Source organism: Lepus europaeus, chromosome 17 (genome assembly GCF_033115175.1).
Source record: "Lepus europaeus isolate LE1 chromosome 17, mLepTim1.pri, whole genome shotgun sequence".
Lineage (NCBI taxonomy): Eukaryota > Metazoa > Chordata > Mammalia > Lagomorpha > Leporidae > Lepus > Lepus europaeus.
The window spans coordinates 78,731,343-78,752,302 of record NC_084843.1 but is presented as its reverse complement, the minus strand read 5'-3'; the positions used below and the strand labels follow the sequence as shown (position 1 = coordinate 78,752,302).

Genomic DNA, 20,960 nt, shown 5'->3' with positions numbered 1-20,960 from the left:
CAAGTGCTTAGGTCCCTGGCACCATGTGGAGATCTCTCTCTCTGTCACTCTGGCTGGCAGATAAAATAAATCCAAAAACATTTATTTATTATAAAAAGATCAATTTCTTTATTTGAAAGGCAGAGTGACAGAGAGAGAGAGGGAGAAAGAGAGAGAGAGAGGCAGAGAGAGAGAAAGAGATCTTCCATCTACTGGTTCACTCCCCAAATGACTGTGATAGCCAGGGCTGGGCCAGGCTGAAGCCAGAAGTGCAGGACTCCTTCCAGGTCTCCCATGCAGGTGCAAGGGCCCAAGCACCTGGGCCATCCTCTGCTGCTTTCCTAGGCACATTAGCAGGGACCAGATCAGAAGAGGAGCAGTCGGGACTCGAACCAGTGCCCTTATGGTATCCGGCATCACAGACGGCAGCTTAATCTGTGAACCTGGGAGTGCAGAAGGGCACAAGGACAGGGGAGACGTGGAGGTAGCAGCTCCCTTCCTGGACAGGGGGCTTGCGTGGAACGTGCTTTGGCAGAGCGAACGGTGCCTTCCCTTTCTCCCCGACATGAGCGGGAGCCTCACTGGGAAGTCCATGTCAGGTGCAATAGGGTCTGACGGCTGCTGTACCGGATTTGCGGCAGAGCAGGGGAGGGCAGAGAGAGGCAGGCAGCGCCACCTAGTGGACGAGGTTTGCACCCTGACTCAGGGTGCTGTGGCTAGGGAAAGTGGCCACACAGACGTGCACACCAGCAGGGACACAGCGAGAACACACAACATAGGCCCCTTACCCGCACCAGCGCCGTCACGCACACGCTTCCCAGCTGCCTCCTGCCTGTTGGTCCCTTCCTGGAATTGGTCATTGGCCACCACCAGGCTGTTCTTCTCTTTCCAGACGGGATCTTGGTGGCTGTGAGGATGGCCAGCTTAAACAGGAAAGGGATGAGCTCACATTTGCTGAGGGCATGCAGGACACGGCAGGCTTCAGCCTGGAGTCCAGCCTGGAGGTGGTGTCATATCACACTTAAAGGTTCAAGAAGGTGCCCGGGACCACCCAGCCAGCCCAAAACTGTGGACTCCAGCCTGGGCAGCGGTCAGTTTCCCGTTGCATGAACTCCACGAAGGATTCTGTTTTCAAGATTTATTTGAAATGCAATCAGCTGGGCCCAGGCTTCCATTTCTAACCGCAAGATGGTTTTCTTTTGTGTTTTAATTTTTTAATTTGCTTTTTAATTGAAAGACAGAGGCAGACGGAGAAATTCCATCTGCTGCTTCGTTCCCCAAATGCCCACAACAGTCTGGAACTCCCACCTGGTGCTTCCCCCTGTGCCAGCGTGGCTGCCTCCCAGGGGTGCGTTAGCAGGAAGCCGCACTGGAAGCAGAGCCAGGACTCAGACCCAGGCCCTCTGACGTGGAATGCAGGGGTCCCAGCTGTGTGCCAAGCAGCCTGCTTCCCAGGATGATTTTTTAAAGATTTATTTATTTACTTGAAAGGCAGAGTTACAGAGAAAGAGAGAGAGAGGGAGGGAGAGAGAGAGAGAGAGAGAGTGAACTGCTGGTTCACTTTCCAAATGATCACAACAGTCAGGGCTGTGTCGGACCAAGGCCAGGAGCCAGAAGCTTCCTCTGGGTCTCCCATGTGGGTGCAGGGGCCCAAGGACTTGGGCCATCTTCTACTGCTTTCCCAGGCCCAGCAGAGAGCTGGCTCGGAAGTGGAGCATCTGGGACTTGAATCAGCGCATGTATGGGATGCTGGCCCTGCAGGCAGCAGCTTTACCCACTACACCACAGCGCTGGCCCTGTGCAAGGTGATTTTCTAAGTGACACCAGAACCCCACTTCCCAGCAGCCATTGTCAAACCTACGCTCTCCCTCCCCCCAGCATGTCTGTGTAACCTGTATGTGCATGGGGTGTACTTGTGCACAACAAGCAGCTCCAATCCTCTGGAAGCCAGGAGACGGCGCCCCAGCTCATCCCCCTGCTGCTGCTGCCCCAGGCTAGCCCACCTAATATGCCTAAATGGGACTACAGGAGACATTGAAAAGAAAAGCATTTTCTCCAGTGGCCGGAGATGGGGCAGCGACGAGATCTGAAGCTTGAAGGGGCATGGCCCCTAGGGGGCGCCTTCTTTGCTGAGCTGGAGGTGGTGGTGGGGTGACAGCCTGGTAAGGAACCCCCGTGACAGCCAGCCACCAAATGGCTACCTCAGTCCCACAGCCACAAGGAGCCAAATCCTGCTGCCAGCCAGAGCGAGCCGGGAGGTGGAGTCGTCCCCAGGGTCCCCAGGCCTGTCCTGGCGTGCCCTGGTTTTAATCTTGGGGGAGCCTGGCAGGTACCACCGTGGAGACCTCCCTGCCACCCACAGAATCCAGAGATGGTAACACAGATGCGGCTTACAGCTGCTTAAGGGGTAATTTGTTACTCGGCAATGTTAAAAAAGTAAAACAATTAATGCGACCCTCTCCCTCCCTCTCTTGACTCCGCCCTGCCCAGAGGTCATCTTCTCTTTTTCTATGAGGCCAGGCAGGCTTCCTGTGAGGGCCGGGGTGCAGCCCACAGCCGGGCCAGGGCCCCACAGATGATTTCTTTCCTCTCTTGTATTCTTGTTTTTTTGCTTTTTATTTATTTCTCTCCTTGTTTATGTTGAAATAACGATAGATTCACAGGAGGTTGTAATAGCACTGAGATCCCTGTGTAGCCTTCACCCAGTCTCCCCAAGGCTTCTCTTATATAACGACAGTGCACCGGCAAAACCGGGAACTGGGCATTGGCACAAGGCACGTGTGTCTGTGCGTGTGTCTCTGTGCATGTGTCTCTGTGTGCATCCCATGTGTGTCTGTGTATCTGTGTGTGTCTGTGTGTATATGTGTGTATGTGTGAATCTGTGTGTGTCTGTATCTATGTGTCTGTGTGTGTCTCTGAGTGTGTGTATGTCTGTGTATCTGTGTGTGCCTCTATGTGTATGTGTGTGTATCTGTGTGGGTCTGTGTGTATCTGTGTGGGTCTGTGTGTATCTGTGTGTCTGTGTGTGTATCTATGTGTCTGTGTACCCGTGTGTCTGTGCATGTGTGTGTATCTGTGTGTGCATGTGTGTGTCTGTATGTGTGTTATCTGTGTGTGTCTCTGCATGTATCTCTGTGTGTCTGTATCTGTGTGGGTCTGTGTGTGCATGTGTGTATCTGTGTGTGTCTCTGTGTGTGCGTCTGTATCTATGTGTCTGTGTGTGTGTGGCTCGGAAGACTTGACCATGACATCATCTAGGCCATCCTTCTGTGTCCCGCGGCTCCATGCTCGCTTCCTGCTCCCTTTCTCAGCCCCAGTGGGAAGTCCCAGCCTTAACCTCATCCCGCGTCCCAGAAGCAACCGGGCCGCTCCCTTCTCGGGCACTCCCCCCTGACAGCATCTCTCCTGGTTTTCCCACCACAGCAGGGCGGCTCTGAGTCTTCTTTTCTAGAACGTTCTCATCGTCCCAGCTGTTGCACTGTAGGCTTCGGTTTTCACTCTGGGCCTAGGTGGTCCCGTTTGCACTCATGGACCTCATCATCTCCTTGAGGTTGATGCTGTGGACGGGTGTGCTCCCAGCTTGGACCTATGCCCCAGCTCCAGGCTGTAACCGCCTCTACGTCCTCCATGCAGGTGACAGCTGGCAGTCAACCCCGCAGCCTCCGCTCGCATTCCCCATCCAAAAATCGACCTCTGAGTCCCCACTCTGTTCCATCTCTCACCATTCTGGGTGACTTCATACTTATTTTGGCTGGTTCTGTGGCATGATAGGCTAAGCCTCTGCCTATGGGGCCAGCACCCCATAATGGGCGCTGGTTCATGTCCCAGCTGCTCCACTTCTGATCCAGCTCTCTGCTATGGCCTGGGAAAGCAGTAGAAGATGGCCCAAGTCCTTGGGCCCCTGCACCCGTGTGGGAGACCCGGAAGAAGTTCCTGGCTCCTGGCGCAGCTCTGCCTGTTGTGGCCATTTGAGGCGTGAACCAGAGGATGGAAGACCTCTCTCTGTGTCTCTCTGTCTCTCTTTCTTTCTCTCTGGCGATAACTCTGCCTCTCAGATAAATAAATAAATGAAACCTTTTTAAAAAATTCTTATTCTGATGCTCGCCAGCATCTCACCATGTCGGCTCAAACACCACCACCTTCCCATCTCCCCCCCCCCTCGGGAATACCCATTAGTAAGTTAAGTAACGGGCCCTCCCATCACACGTCGTATTCCGTGGTGTGGCACCAGCCCCTGGGACTCTCATAAAGAACATAGTTCACCTTCCATTTTGAGCAGCCCCTGCCTCACTGTAACCGCCCCACTGGGTCTGCGTCTACTCACAGCCCCAAGTCCTCGGACCCCCTGCCACTCGCCTACCCCCGCCCCCGCCTTGCCGGGCACCAACCCCGGAAAAGCCAGCCGCTGCCTGCCCATCTCCCCTCCTGGGCCTGCAGCACGGAGCAGGAGGCCGGGCAGCTGTGTACCTTGGCTCCTTGCTCACCTCTGCAAGCCCCCAGCCGGGGCCCCCAGCAGCTGTTCCCAATCTCCCGCTCCTCCCAGACCACAAGGCCACCCCCACTTCCTGAACTCACCGCAGACAAATGCGTTCGAGAATTTATTGAGAACTTCATCCGATAGTGACATGCTCACCTCCTCTCCCCTTCTCCCCGGAATGTCTCTGTCTTCCCCCCGGCGCGTCTTTTTTGGAGAAATAGCCTCCCGCTTTCCAAGACAAACTTCTCCCCCGGGCCTTCCTCGTGACTTCTTGTCCTCCTTCCATTTTTCTTACAACTTCTCTTTCCAAATTTAAAATTTTTTTTAGCCTTAATGAAGCGTAGTTGAGCTACAAAAGCTTTAATGCACGCATCTTGAGGAGTCCGGACGCCCGCAGACACCTGCGGCATTGTCACCATGACCAGGACACTGAGCACATCCGTCCCCTCCAGAAATGTCCTTGTGTGTTCTTCTGTGGGTCGTCTGTTTTGGTAAGAACACTTAACAGGAGCTCTGTCCACTGAGTGGATTCAAAATTGCGCAATACCACATTGCTACCACTAGGGACCATGGTGCACACCACCTCTCCACAACTCATTCAGAAAAACCATTCCTCATCGTTGCCCTCTGCTCAGTCCCTAGCCAGCAGCTCCCTCTCTCCTGCTTCTGTGAGTTTTACTATTTGAGATGTCTCATGGGAGAAGAATCATCTGGTGCAGGCCCTGGCGTGCCTGGCTTATGGCACGTAGCAGAATGCCCACTATGTCCATCCGTGTTGTCACCCAGGGCGGGACTGCCTCCTCTGTGAGGCCGAGTGATAGCACTTGGTGTGTGTGCACCCCATTTCCCTCTTCATTCATCCGTTAGTAGACATGTGGATGGCTTCTACTCCTTGGCTGTTACGAAAATGCTTCAGTGAGTGTGGGGGTACAGCGATCTCAACGCTTTGGGATGGACACTTGCAAGTGGGATTGCTGGGCCACACGGCAGCTCCAGTATCAACTGTTCTGTTTCCCATAGTGGCTGCACCATTGTGTGGTCCTACAAATAGTGTATGAATGTTTCAGTTTCTCCACATCCTCTCCAGCATTGGCTGTCTTTGTCTTTTAAAAAAAAAAAAAGATTTATTTATTTATTTGAAAGTCATAGTTATAGAGAAAGAGGGAGAGACAAAGAAAAAAAGATCTTCCATCTGCTGGTTCTCTCTTCAGATGGCCTCAAGGGTTAGGGCTGAGACAGGTCGAAGCCAGGAGCCAGGAGCTTCAACCAGGTCCCCCATGGGCTTAGGCAGAGCCTAAAGACTCGGGCGATCTTCCAATGCTTTTCCTAGGCCATTAGCATGGGGCTGGATGGGAACTAGAGCAGCCAGGACACGAGCCACAGCCTATATGGGATGTTAGCATCACAAGCAGTGGTTTTACCAGCTACACCACAATGCCAGCCCCATCATGTGTCCTTTTGATAATAAGTGTGAGGTGATAAGTCATTGTGGTTTTGACCTGCATTTCTCTAATGATCAGTGAGATTAATTACATCTCCATAGACTTGGTAGTCATCCATATGTCTTCTTTGGAGAAATGTCTGTTCGGGTGCTTTGCCCATTTTTAATTGGGTTATTTGTTTGTCTTTGATATTGAATTGTAGGAGATTCATAGATTTCAGGGTGTCAACCCCCTATCAGACAGCTATTTTTTTAAAGACTTATTTTATTTATTTGAAAGGCAGAGTTACAGAGAGAAGTAGAGACAGAGAGGTCTTCCATCCGCTAGTTCACTCCCCAGATGGCTACAACGGCCAGAACTGCCCCAATCCGAAGCCAGGTACCAGGAGCCTCCTCCAGGTCTCCCATGTGGGTGCAGGGGCCCAGGGACTTGGACCATCTTCTACTGCTTTCCCAGACCATAGCAGAAAGCTGGATAGGAAGAGGTGCAGCTGGGACTAGAACCAGCACCCATATGGGATGCTGGCGCTTCAGGCCAGGTCTTTAATCTGCTGCGCCACAGGGCCAGTCCCACAGACAGCTATTTTGCAAATATTTCCTCCCGTCCTATAGGCTGCCTTTTGACTCTGCCTATCGTTTCCTTTGCTGTGCAGAATTTTCAGTCTGATGCGGTCCCATCTGCCTGTTTGAGGTCTTGTGCCGCAGATGTCAAATCCAAGAACCACTGCCAAGACCAGTGTCGTGAAGTCTTCCTCCTGGGTTTTCCTGAAGGAGTTTTATAGCTTTGTGTCTTACGTGCCTAAGTCTTTAATCCATTTTGAGTTGCTTCTCGAGTATGTTTAAACACAGGGTCTTACATCATCCTCCTTGTGGACATCCATGTATCCCAACACCATGTCCCTGTTCTGTGCTGTCTTAAATGTACCTTCTTCCGCACAACTCATGAAAACTTAGCTTATCCACTCAAAGCAGTTCCTGGACCCTGTGATCGCCCAGGCTCCTGCCCCACCCCTGACCCATGCCCTCCATGCTTACAGAGCTGGATGGTGAGCTCCACCATGACAGCTCCCACCTGGCCCTCCATTTGCTCTTGGACCACAGGCCTCATGGCCAGCCCACCTCAGCCTCTGAAGACCAAGGAGTCCAGTGGTTCCCGCATGGTTCCATCACCATGGTTCCACCGTGGTTCCCACTCTCTGCCTCCTCCACAGGGTGGTGTGGCTTCCTGGGGCTCAGTTGCTCTGTTGTCACAAGTGCCAGCTCTTCCCCCATTGCATGGCAGCCCTCAGTCTCCTTCCTGGAAGTCTCTAGAATTCTGCCCTCATCCCTGCTCTCTTGCCTCATTGGCTAATGATGCTCAGTGTGGAGGCACGGCCCTTTGTAAGTTGTTGTCCAAGCAGGTGCATTTGTGAAAGTGGTGTCATCAACCATTATACGGGGCAGTAGGCATCAAGGGTGACTGATCTGGCCACCAGTCCACATGGGCTGGTACAAGGGTACCGGAGATGTGATGGGATATACGGGGCCCAGAAATGATGGTCATGTAGGAAGGTTCTCACAGACCCCTAGAGACAAGAGGCAGGGACACAGCCTGCAGGGTTGCATGAGGAAGCCCCAGGGTTGGTCAGGATGCTGAGAGGAAGAACTGTGGGCAGCAGGCTCCATTGTGATTTCTTTGGGAGAGGACAGGCTAGACAAGGCTAGCAGGTGTAGGACTGGCAGATCTGAATGCTTTCGGGGAACTCTGGGGCACAGGGGCTGCCCTGGTTGCCTTAAACCTGACTGTGGGGGTGATCAGGGTATGTGGATAGTGATCAAAATGTGAGAGCCCAACATTGGAGGTGCCAGGGGCGGAGAGTTCTTGGGCCATGTGCTCACCATCCCTAGTGACCAGCCAGCCCCTGGAGGGGCAGCAAGGCCCCAGGCGGTCAAAGCTTTGGAATACAGAAACTCAAAGCCACAGGTCGCACAGGCGCTATCAGCCACTGAGAGGCTGTTTCCAAATGATCATGCTTCACTCGCACGCTCTGTGGTGGCCTTGGAGAGAGGACAGCAAGGGCAGGGGCCGGGGGATGTGCAGATATGGCTGCCCCCTGCCCCCTGCCATGAGGCTGATGGGGTGTGTGGATGGGTGGGAGTGCAAACCTCACCCCACCCCCACCCCAGGCTTTCCCAAACAGAGCTAAGAAGGCAAAACCACCTCCTGGATGCTCTCACTCCTCAAATGACTATGTTTTATGATGTGCTAAGTTTGGGGGTGGGGGGCGTGGAAGAAAATCCCTCCAGCTGTGGACTCTCACAGCTGCAGGCAGCCCAGGGCTGGGGATTTATGAGCTGCTGAGTGCCAGCCGTGCGCTTGGCTCCACAGAGCACCTGGGAGGGGGAGGCATGCCCAGGGCGCTGCACTCACACCCCAGGGGCCACAGCCACCACAGGGGCCCTCCAGGTGGAGGTGACCCCTTTGAGGGTGGGTGCCTGGCGGCCTCCAAGCTGGGAGCTGTTGGTCTGCGACGGAAGTCAGTGACCCACTGGGATGTCTCAGGGCCAGGCATCGGTCCCTGGAGAGTCCTTCAGCTGTAAGCTGCCTCTCCCTCAGCCAGGGTGAGCAGGGCTTGTCGGTCCTGGAGCCCAACAAGTGACCCAAAGGCCTTTGTTTCCAGCTGCTCTCTCTCAGCCTAGGTGTGAGGCTGCTCCCCCGGCTTCCCTGCACTGAAGGCAGAAGGCAGTGCTATGGAGAAGGCCCAGCCAGGGCCGGTGGGACCTCCACCAGGCTGGTAGCATCACCTCCTGAGAGGTGTCCCTCAGACACTGCTCTCCAGGGACAACACGTGCAGTGCCTGCTCCGTGCTTGCACACGTCTGTTTGCACACATGTGGTGGGAACATGTGATGATTACATGTGAGTGGTGATTACATGTGACCCCAGTGAGACCTGAGCAGATGCCTCCTCCCTCCTGGCCGCTCCCCTTGGAGCATGCCTGTCCCTCTGACTTACCCTTGACCTAGAGGGGTAACAGCAAGCAGGTCTCCAAGTCAGCCTGGGGCTGCTGGTCCCACTGCCCGGCGGGGCCCCAAAGACCACCTGAGCAGCAAGTGCTGTTGGGAGCTGAGGAAGGGCTGGGTAGCCACACTGCTGTCAGCAGGTTCATTCCAGCGCTCACACCAGGTGGAAAAGGACTCGAGCAAGAGGGCGCTAATTCATGAACACACCCCACTCCCCTCATTGTGCCCACTTTCGGGGGACCCAGCACTGAGCACCAGGTGGAAACCAAGAAAAGCCGGGCATCAGCTCCGGCGGGCGCGGGCAGCAGCGTCTCCTGGGTGTAATCACATATGGCACTGGGTCCTCGCTTCCCAAACCAGGACCACCAAGCTTCTCAGGGCCTTCAACATGTGCTGGGCAGGAAGCAGCCGGTGCACAGCACAAACCCAGAGCGGAGGCCATTCTGTGGGGGTCCCACAAGGAGCCTTCAGAGCCACAGTGAGCTCTGACTGCCACTGCCACTCCTTCTCGTACCGTGTTTATTCATCTACTCAACAGAAGTTTCTGGAGCCAAGGAAGTATGTTAAGTAGAGGCAGGTGGGGAAGTCTGAAAGATGTCGGATGCAAGGTGCACACCCCAGAGTATGAACTGAAATAATCAACCAACATGCCACTCGTAGAATTGTGGTCTGCTTGTCTGTTTGGTGGTAAAGGGAGTTGTGTGTGTGTGTGTGTGTGTGTGTGTGAAGAGAAAATTCTCCATGAACAGTGAGAGAGCCCCATACATCCCTGAAGTCGTCAGAATTCTGAAAATAAACTGCTCCCACAGGGACAGCAGCCCAGGCCTCCTGGGCAGGCCTCAACTCGAAACAGTTCCCGATGGCGATCAACCAGGGCAGTCCCTAAGGAGCCACACCCCATTTTGCTTTGGAAGGGGGGTACCACTGAGAATCAGAAGGCATGGTGTCTGATTTAGCCCTTGCTTACCTCGATGTTCTGCTTCAGGGTCCCAATTCCCGGCGGGATTCCTGGGAAAGGAGCCCCTGGACGTCGTCAGAATACTGTATTCTCTCAGAGGGGTGGATTTTGTTGGCAAATGCAGTTCCAACCGGCGTATGCGTTTCTTCGGCCTGTGCCCTGTGAGTGGAATGCTTCCAGTTGCTAACATCTCAGTGGTGTTCTGAGCAGCAAAGATATGGACCGAGTTTCAAAGGTGCTCTGTGGGGATGATCAAATATTCTCTGAGCTGGTGCACAATGATATCAACGTGTAGCCTTGGAATTTCAGAGGCAGCGCTGCTAGATATAAAATCTTAGGCTCATGAAATCTTTTCTTGGAAATCTTATCATTCCATAACCTGATAATCGTCTTCTCATCATATTCTTTCTGACTAGATGCTCAAAGGACATTTTTATTTCTCTTCAAACTTCAGGAACTTTACTAGAAAATTCTTGGGTATTGGTCAAATTCATTGGATGGTCTCAGGTACACACTGTGATACTGCCACTTTAAAATAATAATTTTAAATCTTTTTAATCAAAGGAATAATTTCCTTAAGTTATTCAAGCTATTTCTTGGCTTCATCTATCCGTTGGTTTTCTCAGTAACTTCTATTATCCACTTCCTAGTCTCCTTTGCCTGTCACTGAAACTTAAGTCCTCAGATCACTTTCCTTCTTCCTTTCAAAGTATTCCTCCTAAACTTTACACTCTTCTAAGACATCAGCTATTGAGTTCATTCACTTGTGTTTCTTCTAGTTTATAGTCTTCATTCCTAGGTTGTTTTTCTTTCAATATTTGTCATCCCATTTTGAATAGTTCCAATTCTGATATTTTATTTTGCTCATCAGCGTTTTATGTACTTTCCCTAATGTCTTTAAAAAGAAACAGAAGGGGTTGGCACTGTAGCACAGCGGGTAGAGCCTCTGCCTGCAACACCAGCATCCCATGTAGGTGGTGGTTCAAGTCACCGCTGCTCCACTTCCAATCCAGCTCTGTCAGTGGTCTGGGAAAGCAGTGGATGACAGCCCCGGTGCTTGGGTTCCTGTTACCCACGTGAGAGACCCAGAAGAAGATCCTGGCTCCTGGCTCCTGGCTTTAGCCTGGCCCAGTGCTGGCTGTTCCAGACATCTAGGAAGTTAACCAGCAGATGAGATTCTCCCTCTCTCTCTCTCTTCCTCTCTCTCTCTCTCTCTCACCTTCTCAGGTGCATTAGCAGGGAGCTGGATAGGAAGTGGAGCAGCTGGGACTCAAATTGGCCTGTGGGATGCCGGCATCACAGGTGGTGGCTTACCACACTGCATCCACAATCCTGACTCCTCTATTACTAATTTTTATGTGAATTTAGTTCTCCTATACACTTGACTTACGCAGATAGCTTTTATAACTTCATTGTGTCTACTTTTGAGGTTTTCTGCCTCTGCTCTCCTTACTTATTTTTTAAAAAATCTTTTTAGATCTATTTATTTGAAAGGCAGCAGGATAGGTAGGTAGGTAGGTAGATAGATAGATAGATAGATAGATAGAATCTTCCATCTGCTGGTTCACTCCCCAAATGTCCAAAACCACCAGGACCAGGTCAGGTGGAAGCCAGGAGCCAAGAACTCCATCCTGGTCTCCCACAGCAGTCCAGGAACTCTGACATCATCTGCTGCTTTCCCATGCACATGTGCAGGGAGCTGGATCAGAACTAAAGTGCTCCAACCCCTTGAAGCCCTACCAGGCGCTCACTGCACTTCTCTCCTCCTGAAGGGGCCAAGGGCCATCCAGCCTCACTTCTGTCCTCAGATGAGCCCACCAGTAAGCATCTGTTGAAGCTTTTGTTTTCAATTTGTACATAAAACAAACAAGTCCTCCACGGCAGATTCAGAAGCATGGCTGCAGGAGTCAGGGGAGGAAGGGTCGAGTGACAGGCTTCATGGAAGAGGTGACTGTGAGCGCAGGCCAGGAAGGGCGCTCAGGGTGGGCATGAACGTTGAAGTTCACGGACTCTTGGCCTCCACCTTAATTAGGGAACTCATCCATTCGTACACCTTCAAGCATCACTTCCAAGGCAAACACTGCTCCAGATATGAATTTTCAGATAAGGAATATTTTTTTTTTTTAACATCAGACCTGTAGAGCCAAGCGGAGGTCCCACAGATAGAATAAATTCAGCATGGCTCCAACTCCTCAGACTCCATCACCATATCTTACAAGTTTTGTTGTTTTCATTGTTTAGTACAAAATATTTTCTCAATTCTCTTGTGATCTTCTTAATACACGGATTACTTACAAGCATACTGTTTAACTGAGAAAGTTTTTTTTTAGTTTTTGAAATTTCATATTAGTTATTTCTAAGTAAGTCCATGAATAACTATATATAGTTCCATTCATTTGAACCACGGTGAGACCCACTTTGTAATCATAAACACAGCCGGTCACAGAGCATTTGAGAACAATGTGGACTCTAGTGGACTCTGCTGTGGTTTGCTATAGTGCCCTACAGACACCAACCAGGACAAGCCAGTTGACAGTGTTAGCCAAATCTTTATATCCGTACTAATTTTCTACTTGAAAATACTGGAAATTCCAATTCTAACTGTAGCTTTGTCTCTTTCCAGCTTTATTGGATCCATCAGTTTTTGCTCTGTATTTTGAAGTTCTGGATTTGAAATGCTATCTTTAGCATACAATAAATTTAAAAATATAAGTTGAGCTGTCTCCACTTCTCAACTGCATTTTGTTGCATGCATCTGCTTATGACACCTTGCACCAGAATGACATTGTTTTAATTTCTGTGGCTTTAGATAACAGCTTGGGTACTGCTAAGCCAAACATTCTCCTTGTGCCCCAACTTTCACTTTTATGTGAAAAGAAACAAGATCTTTTTGAAGGGCAGACAGAGATAGAATATGAGAATATGATATTCCATCTGCTGCTTCACTCCCTAGTGTCTACAACTGGGGCTGGACAAGACTGAAGCCAGAAGTCCGAACTTCATCCATGTCTCCCACGTGAATGGCCAGGACCCAAGTAACTTGAGCCACCACCTGCTTGCTCCCAGGATCCACATCAACAGGAAGCTGGATCAGAGGTGGAGATGGGACTCAGTTCCAGGCAGGCCCACAGGGATGCAGGCCTTCCCCGTGGTGGCTTACGTCACTGCACCACAATGCCTGCCCCATCTTTTCACGTATTTACTGTTCAGTAAAAATACAGCATCAACCAGTCTTCTGGTTAAGTATTTTTTTGTTTCCCAAGATTTTTTTAAATTTATATTAACAATAATTGTACACATTTATAGACTAATGTGTGACATTTCAATATATGTATATAATGTGCATTGATTAAGTCTAGGTAATTTGAAATGTTATGAAATATACATTTTAAAAAATTTATTTGGAAGGCAGAGTTAAGAGAGAGAGAGAGAAGGAGAGATACAAAGAGAGATATTTTCTGTTCACTGGTTCACTCCCCAAATGGCCACAATGGCCAGGGCTGGGCCAGGCTGAAGCCAGGAGCCAGGAGCCTAATCCGGGTCTCCCGCGTGGGTTGCAGGGGCCCAAGCACTTGCGCCATGTTCCATTGCTTTTCCCAGGTGCATTAGCAGGGAGCTGGATCAGAAGTGGAGCAGCTGGGACAAAAACCAGTGCTCATATGGGATGCCAGCATCACAGGCGGTGACAACTCGTTACACCACAAAGTCAGCCCTGTGAAATCTACATTGTATATATTCCTGTTTCTGAGGATAGAAAACTTTTTTGTTCAAGGCAAAAGTGGTAAATTTTTAGGATTTACACTAAAGACTAAAATACTATTAACTTAGCCATTGCCATTATAGTACAAATGCAGCCATAGACGGTATATATAAGCAAATGGGTATATAATTTTATTTACAAAAGCAAGCCGCAGGTTAGATATGAACCATAAACCATAGTTTGCCAAATAGATAGATATAATGACAGATTAGCTCTTCCATGGTTATCTTATATCTTGATTTTGCAATGAATCTTCTAATACTGTTTTTCAACTGAGCCTATTATTTCTATGTGGGTGAATATATACCAAAAAAATCATTCTGTTCTGAGTTTCCAATATTTACGCCAGTTATTCCTCTTTCAGAGTCCAACTGTCTTGGCTCAAGAACTCTGGAGCAATACTCAGCAGGCTGCAGAGCTAACAGGAGGTACTGCTGTTTTGTATAGGAAGGCTCAGTTTTTTCCACCTTCAAACTTGATGCTCTTCATGTTTAGCTTCAGATCTTTTAAGAACCCTACCACCCCAAACTCTTCAAAGGTCATTCCTGCTGCAGCTTGTCTGTGGCTACGGACAAACCAAGTGGCAACTGAGAAATCTAATCCATCAGCCCACTGGGTACCACCGAACTGTTTGCACTCAACGGATAGTTTCCAAATCCTGGCTCAATTACTCAAACCTCAGAGAGCAACAGAGAAACTAATTAATTAATTACTCAGTTTTTTTCATGGATGAGAAAAAATTCAGTAGGAAATTAAACTTTTGATTTTTGAGTTTTTCAAGGTGTCTTTTCTCCTGAGATTTTTTTTTTCAATTAAAAATAAATTGCTGAAATGAGTTTTAAGTAGTTAATGGCAACTTAATGGAAAATTCAATAATGTTCTAGGAAAACTAGAAATGAAAGGCCCAAGCAAGTTACTACAACTAACATTTAAATATGCTTGTTTCCAAAAAGCCTTGGTCCAACACGTACGCATCAAGAATACACAACTTTCAACACATGTCCCCGGGGGTTGTTATGCAGCGGGTGAAACCCCTGCTTGGGTCACTGCATAACACAATGTGGGGGATAGTCTGGGGTCAAGCCCCACCTTTGCTTCCAACCCAGTTTCCCACTAAGGAGCCTGGGAAGCAGCAGAAGATGGCTTTAGTACTTGGATCCCTGCTATGCACATGGGAGACTTGGATGGAGCTCTGCCTCCTGGCCCAGCCCTGGCTGTTGTGGACACTGGGGGAGTGAACCGCTGGATGGAAGACTCTCGCTGTCTCTCTTTATCTCTCCCTGTCACTCTGCCTTTCAAATAAATATTTTAAAACATGTATTTAAACTTGAGTAATCAAATGCTTATATTTAAATTGTTTCATGCTTTCTTTATATTTGTGCTTATATATGTACCAGTGCAAGTTTCATATTCATACCCTAGAAGAAAAGCACTTAACACTGTATAAAAGATACTATTTCAAATAGCCAAAAGATTTCAATTTGGAATTCACCTTCCAAGAATGAAATGCAATCAGTACTCCATGTTTAATTGTTGTATTTCTCTGGAAAAATTAAAAATCTAGTCCAACTGTAAAATTATGGGACACCCAATATAGAGATGATATGTTTAACATCAAGAACTGTGAATTTTTTGTTTACAAGAACATTTAAAGACCCATATATCAGCCGGCACCACGGCTCACTAGGCTAATCCTCCACCTGCAGCGCCGGCACCCCGGGTTCTAGTCCTGGTCAGGGAGCCGGATTCTGTCCCATTTGCTCCTCTTCCAGTCCAGCTCTCTGCTATGGCCCTGGAGTGCAGTGGAGGATGGCCCAGGTCCTTGGGCCCTGCACCCGAATTGGAGACCAGGGGAAGTACCTGGCTCCTGGCTTCGGATCAGCATGGTGTGCTGGCCACAGCACGCCAGCACAGCGGCCATTGTGGGGTGAACCAACAGAAAAAGGAAGACCTTTCTCTCTGTCTCTCTCTCTCTCACTGTCCACTCTGCCTGACAAAAAAAAAAAAGACCCATATAAATAAAAACACTTCAGGCAATCCATATGAAATTTAAATAACAGCATAGAATCCTTATTCAGAAGCTTGTTATATATTATGTCTATTATTTTACAGTAATAAAAAATAGATACAAATATTATAGGCCAGTCATTAAAATGAAATTGGTTAGCACTATTAGTTATATGAACAAAGTAAACAGTTAGAATCATTGATCTGATTTAATGTCAAATACATTTCTTGCTTATAATTATTTTTAAGTGAGAATTATCCAATTTAACCAATTCAAGTATTCATTCAGCCAAAAGAAACCACTTAAAAATTGAAGATTTGCAGAATATTACAAATTTTCTCAACACATCAAATATTCTGATCTGCACTGAACTACACTGTACAAAGACACCTATCAACTGCTTTGTAGCTTATAATTACTCTAAATGGTCACCAAAACTCCTCGACCAAAATAGCACTGTAATTATATGAGGCCAAGTCCTATAGTAAAAATGGCCAAGATCTTTTCAAAACAGAGTAAGGAAGTTTTCATTTAATAAGTATGAATTTGGTTTCCCAAAATCTAGTTCCCAAATCCAACTTCTAAATGTTTCAGCAGAGTGGGGCAGTAATGGAAAGAAATGACTTAATGGAATTTTGGAAAGAAAATATCCTAGATCTTGGTTTGAAAATACATCCCACGTAACAGATACCACTAATGACTCAGAATTACGTAATAATGCTTATATCAAAGTTTATTGGTTAACTAATGGGCAGGGTAATAGGCAAGTAAAATGTAGTATTTGCTTTTAACAAAGCAGACTGAGTAATACGTTAAGTGTTAGGGTGGGACTGGAACAAACTCAGGCAGGCAAACGTTTCCTCTTGGACTTCCTATGTAAACATCTATTTAGTTCTGGACTGTTCACCAAGGTGCCTACAGGATGGAGAAGAGAACTCGGTCCACCCATGAAACACCTCCCAAACCAACAGGGCCTTGTCCAGCTCCTCCAAGGAGTTCCCTGGTGCCCCACAGGAGGGTGGAATAAGGAAAAGGAATTCAATGTATACCCAAGGTTAATCCGCCTAATTGGGTTGTTTTCAACTGGGTTTTTCAACTACCAGTTAGAAGTACACTCTTGTTAATAAACATGGATAAATGTTTGAAAATGCCTTTAAAAATCGTGCAGTGAACCAACAGCTAATTGGCCCTCTCTTCTCCCAGAATAAGGGCTTATAAAGTCTTGGAAATCCTCAGCTCCCTTTAGTCACTTTTCCAAATAAAGTCTTAATGAATATGTTTTAGGTTCTTTACTGGGCTCTGTAACCCCTTCAATCAAGTAGCTAGGCTGTGTTACTTCTGTCTCCCTGGGAAGCCTGGGAGGGTATTTTGACATTGTCTAATAAGATCCATGGGTAAACACTTTTCACCCCACATCAGTTGATGCTGCCTTAAGTGAGATTTCAGAAAGAAAATCAGTGGATCCAACAAGCACCTTCTGTTCATAGCAAAACCCTTGGCACAGCTCCCACGTGTCCTTTGTGAGGGAGTTCCAAGCCACTTCATCATCTCAAGCACAAAGCAACAGGAGTCATTTTAAACCCACAGTGAAAAGCTTCTGAAGAACTCCAAGCACAGCTTTGTAACAAAAGCTGTATTGCTCCTATATATGTACACACAAAAAACAGTAGAATGTTAAATAAGTTATTACTGATCTCTACTTTCAGAGAAAACATTTGTAATTTTCAACTACACAGGAAAGTTCCTAAAGAAAGCAAACATTTACCTACCAACACTTAAACAATGACTCTTTATGCAAAAACATTTTTAAAAATATAAGTGAGATAAATCACCGTGACATAGTTCTTGGTCTCTCATTCTACGGCCAGTTAACTGAAGGCTTAACTGAACTAAGGCAAATGGTTCAGTCTCAACTTCCTTACATTTTCCCTGGCTAACTCAAATTCTAACAAGTCTCTTACATGAATCAATTGTCTATATTCTCTTGGTCTTCTGTTCTGATTAACTAATCTATGACATACACGGTAATTTTTGTAACACGCCAATAACTTTGACATTATAGTGGCAAGTCAGTATCTCAAACTGCTACTTGAAATGTATTAAAACTAATGCTTTGTATATGACATGGACTACAAGGCACACATTTGGGCATCCACCCATGGCTCTCCAGGGGACTTCTGCCACTGAACCTGAAATACATCATATCATCAGGAGTATCAGAGCAAAAGTGATGCCTACCAGACTTCAGTGGGATCACTGAGGGAAGAGGCTCACGAACTGTGAAGTGCTGCACAACGTCAACCTCCAAGTCCATCACCCGCACTAGAACTGGCAAGGGGAAATCTTACCTTCATCTGAATCATGCCACGATGCTGCTGTCTCATGTGGGTCACTATGTCCTGGATGTTGAACTGTTAACAAGGCCACAGTGATGTTGTATTAGCCATGCAGCAGGTAAAACACAAACCCCGGATTACCAGAGGAGTGCCCTGTACCTCTTTTCAGTAAAAGGTCTCAAGAGTTAACCAATCAGGTCTTAATCACAAGAAAATGAACTCTATTTTTAACGTAGCTCAGTGAGTAAGGAAGACATGTTTTTCAGGAGAAATTGAGAAGCTCACCAAAAGAAATACCAAAGTTATCTGTGTGTATACCTTTTGGTTATCCAAAGAGAGACCTAAAAGCAGCACTCTGTTTCTGGAAAAGCACAGAAGACGTTCTCTGCCCCCCAGAGCAGCACAGCTGTTTCTCCTATAAAGAGCCCTGTCAAGTCCACTGGAGACACTGAGCAGCAGGTGCCCACCCGCAGGCACGAATCCACTGGAGACACTGAGCAGCAGGTGCCCACCCGCAGGCACGAATCAAGAAACGTGGGCTGTTTGGAAACTCTTATGGCAATCTGGTGCTAGTGCCACACGGAGGAATGCAATCAGCAGAGCAAGATAGAGCCCATCTCTCCTGCTGCTGGCGTGCCTGCAGAGTCCCACTGCTGCAGTCTGAGTGCCACTCGGGTATGGCAAGGCGATGTGATATTAGCACAATACTGTGCGGTCTGTCAAGAACTGTCTGACATCCTTAGTATATCAGCAACTTAAAACACTCAGCAACACAAAAACAATCAATACAGTTAGGAAATGGTCAAAGGATCTTAATGGACATTTTTCAAAAGATGAAAACAAATGGCCAACAAATATATGCAACAACGCTCAGCGTCACTAGCTGTCAGGGAAATGCAAATCAAAACCACAATGAAGTATCACCTCATCCCTGTAGAATGGCTAAAATCCTAAAGACAGAACTAATCCTGCGAGGATGTGCAGAAAAGGGAACACTTGTACCCTGATGGAGAGGATATAAGTTACTACAGCCACTGTGGAAAACAATGTGGAGATTTCCTAAAACAAAAACCAAAGCAAAAAAAAAAAAAAAAACAAAAAAAAAACTAGAAATAGACTTGCCGCATGATCCAGCAATTCCACTTCTGGATATGTTCCTCAAATTCATGAACACATTGTACCAAAGAAATTCCTGCACTACCATGTTTATAACAGCACTGTTCACAATAGCCAAATTTACAATCAACCAAGTTGTCCATCATCATCATCAAAATTGATCCAACTGGGGACTTCATGCTGAGTGAAATAAGGTGGACATAGCAAGACAAATACTGGATGTTCTCCCTTATATGTGGGAGCTAAACTTAAAAAAAAAAAAAAGAAGAAAGTGAAAAGACAAAAAAGAAAAGAAAAAGAAATGTGTGTATCAATATTGCATATACAGTTTTGTAAAACTTTGTTTTACACCTTTGTCAAACCAATGGCTACTAAGAATGCTATATTACTATAGTAATAATGATCTGTGATTACTTCAACATTTACTGTATATGGGTAAAATGATCATTTTCCACTCAATTATTGTTTATAGCCATTGCCTGTATGCACACTAAACTAGAGTATTTTTGCTTTTTATTTGTTAAACTTATTTGGTAAGCGTCAAGCCTTTTTACTGTAATGTAAATTTAAAATATTATCTCAAAAATTAAAAAAAGAAAAAGGCAAAGGAGGAAGGAAATAAAATTCAAATTTTATCTATAAACTATTGAAAAACTTATTTGCAAATATTGATACACAGTAAGCAAAGAGGTCCTATGTATCCTTCACTCTGTGTGTGTGTGTGTGTAGTGCTATGTAGTTTTATCAGATGTAATGAGTTATGTAACTGTAACCGTAACCACAGACAAGACTCCCTTGTCCTATCCCTTGAAAGACACAATCACCCATCCCAATCCCTAATCCTTGGCAACCAATAATTCTCCATCTCTACAGTTTTGTTATTTTAAGATTATATGAATGGAATCATACAATGGTTAACCTTTTGAGTATTTTTTTTTCGCTTGGCATCATTGCCTTGAGATCCATCCAAATTGTTGCATGTAACAATTGCCCATTCCTTTTTATTCTTTGGTGTGGGTGTATGCCAGTTTGTTTAACCATCAACTAGCTGAAAGACATTTGAGTTATTTCCAGTGGTTGGCTGTTATTAACACAATATGCTATGCACATCTGTGTACCAGTTTCTGTGCGAACATATAATTTCTCAACAATAAATGCTGTGTTATTTGCTAAGTTTTGTGGGCTTTTCTTTAAAATACTAAAAAAATATTTTTCAGAGCATCTGTACCATTCTACATTCCCAAAGTGTGAATATGAGCAATCTATGAGTAACCAAGTTCTCCAACTCTTCACCAGCGTTTGATGTCACTATCGGTGGTCACTATTTTTCTATTAGCCTTCCTTATCTCCTCATGTTTTTAATCTGCATTTTCCCAAAGGCTAATGAAGCTGAGCATTTTTTCACATTCCTTTTACTCATTTCTAACTGGTTTGTTTGTGATTTTTACTATTGATTTTGAGAGCCCTTTATATATTCCAGATACAAGATCTCTATTGGATATGTGACTTGCAACTAGTTTCTGTAGCTTGTCTTTTCCTCATTTTTATGTGCTCTCCCACAGGACAAATCATTTAATTTTCTTACCCTTTAAGGTCAGTGATGGCGGAAATGTTGGCTCTTACTTCTATTTAACAGAGCACTTGACATTCTAGGCAAAGCAATAAGGTCAGAAAAACAAATGTGAGGCATACAGGTTAGAAAGGAACTGGTAAGTCTATTTTCAAATGGAATGACTATCTATGTAGAAAATCCTAAGGGATCTAAAACAAATTAAAATAAACTTTTCAGGACTAATAAGTGAGTTCAACAAGGTCACAAGATACAAGATCAACACACTGCATCTCAATATGCTAACAACTAATGTGTAGAAACTGAAAGTAAA

The 20,960-nt window shown here is 46.6% G+C and overlaps 1 protein-coding gene across 1 annotated transcript in view; it reads right to left on the bottom strand.

The window, feature by feature from the left end:
• Positions 1–395: 395 nt before the first annotated feature.
• PTPN20 (protein tyrosine phosphatase non-receptor type 20) overlaps positions 396–20,960 on the bottom strand; it is a 55,163-nt gene continuing 34,598 nt past the window's right edge. Inside the window, 3 exon segments of the mRNA XM_062214316.1 lie at positions 396–422; positions 768–902; positions 17,974–18,036. Coding sequence (XP_062070300.1) covers positions 396–422; positions 768–902; positions 17,974–18,036 — 225 coding nt within the window.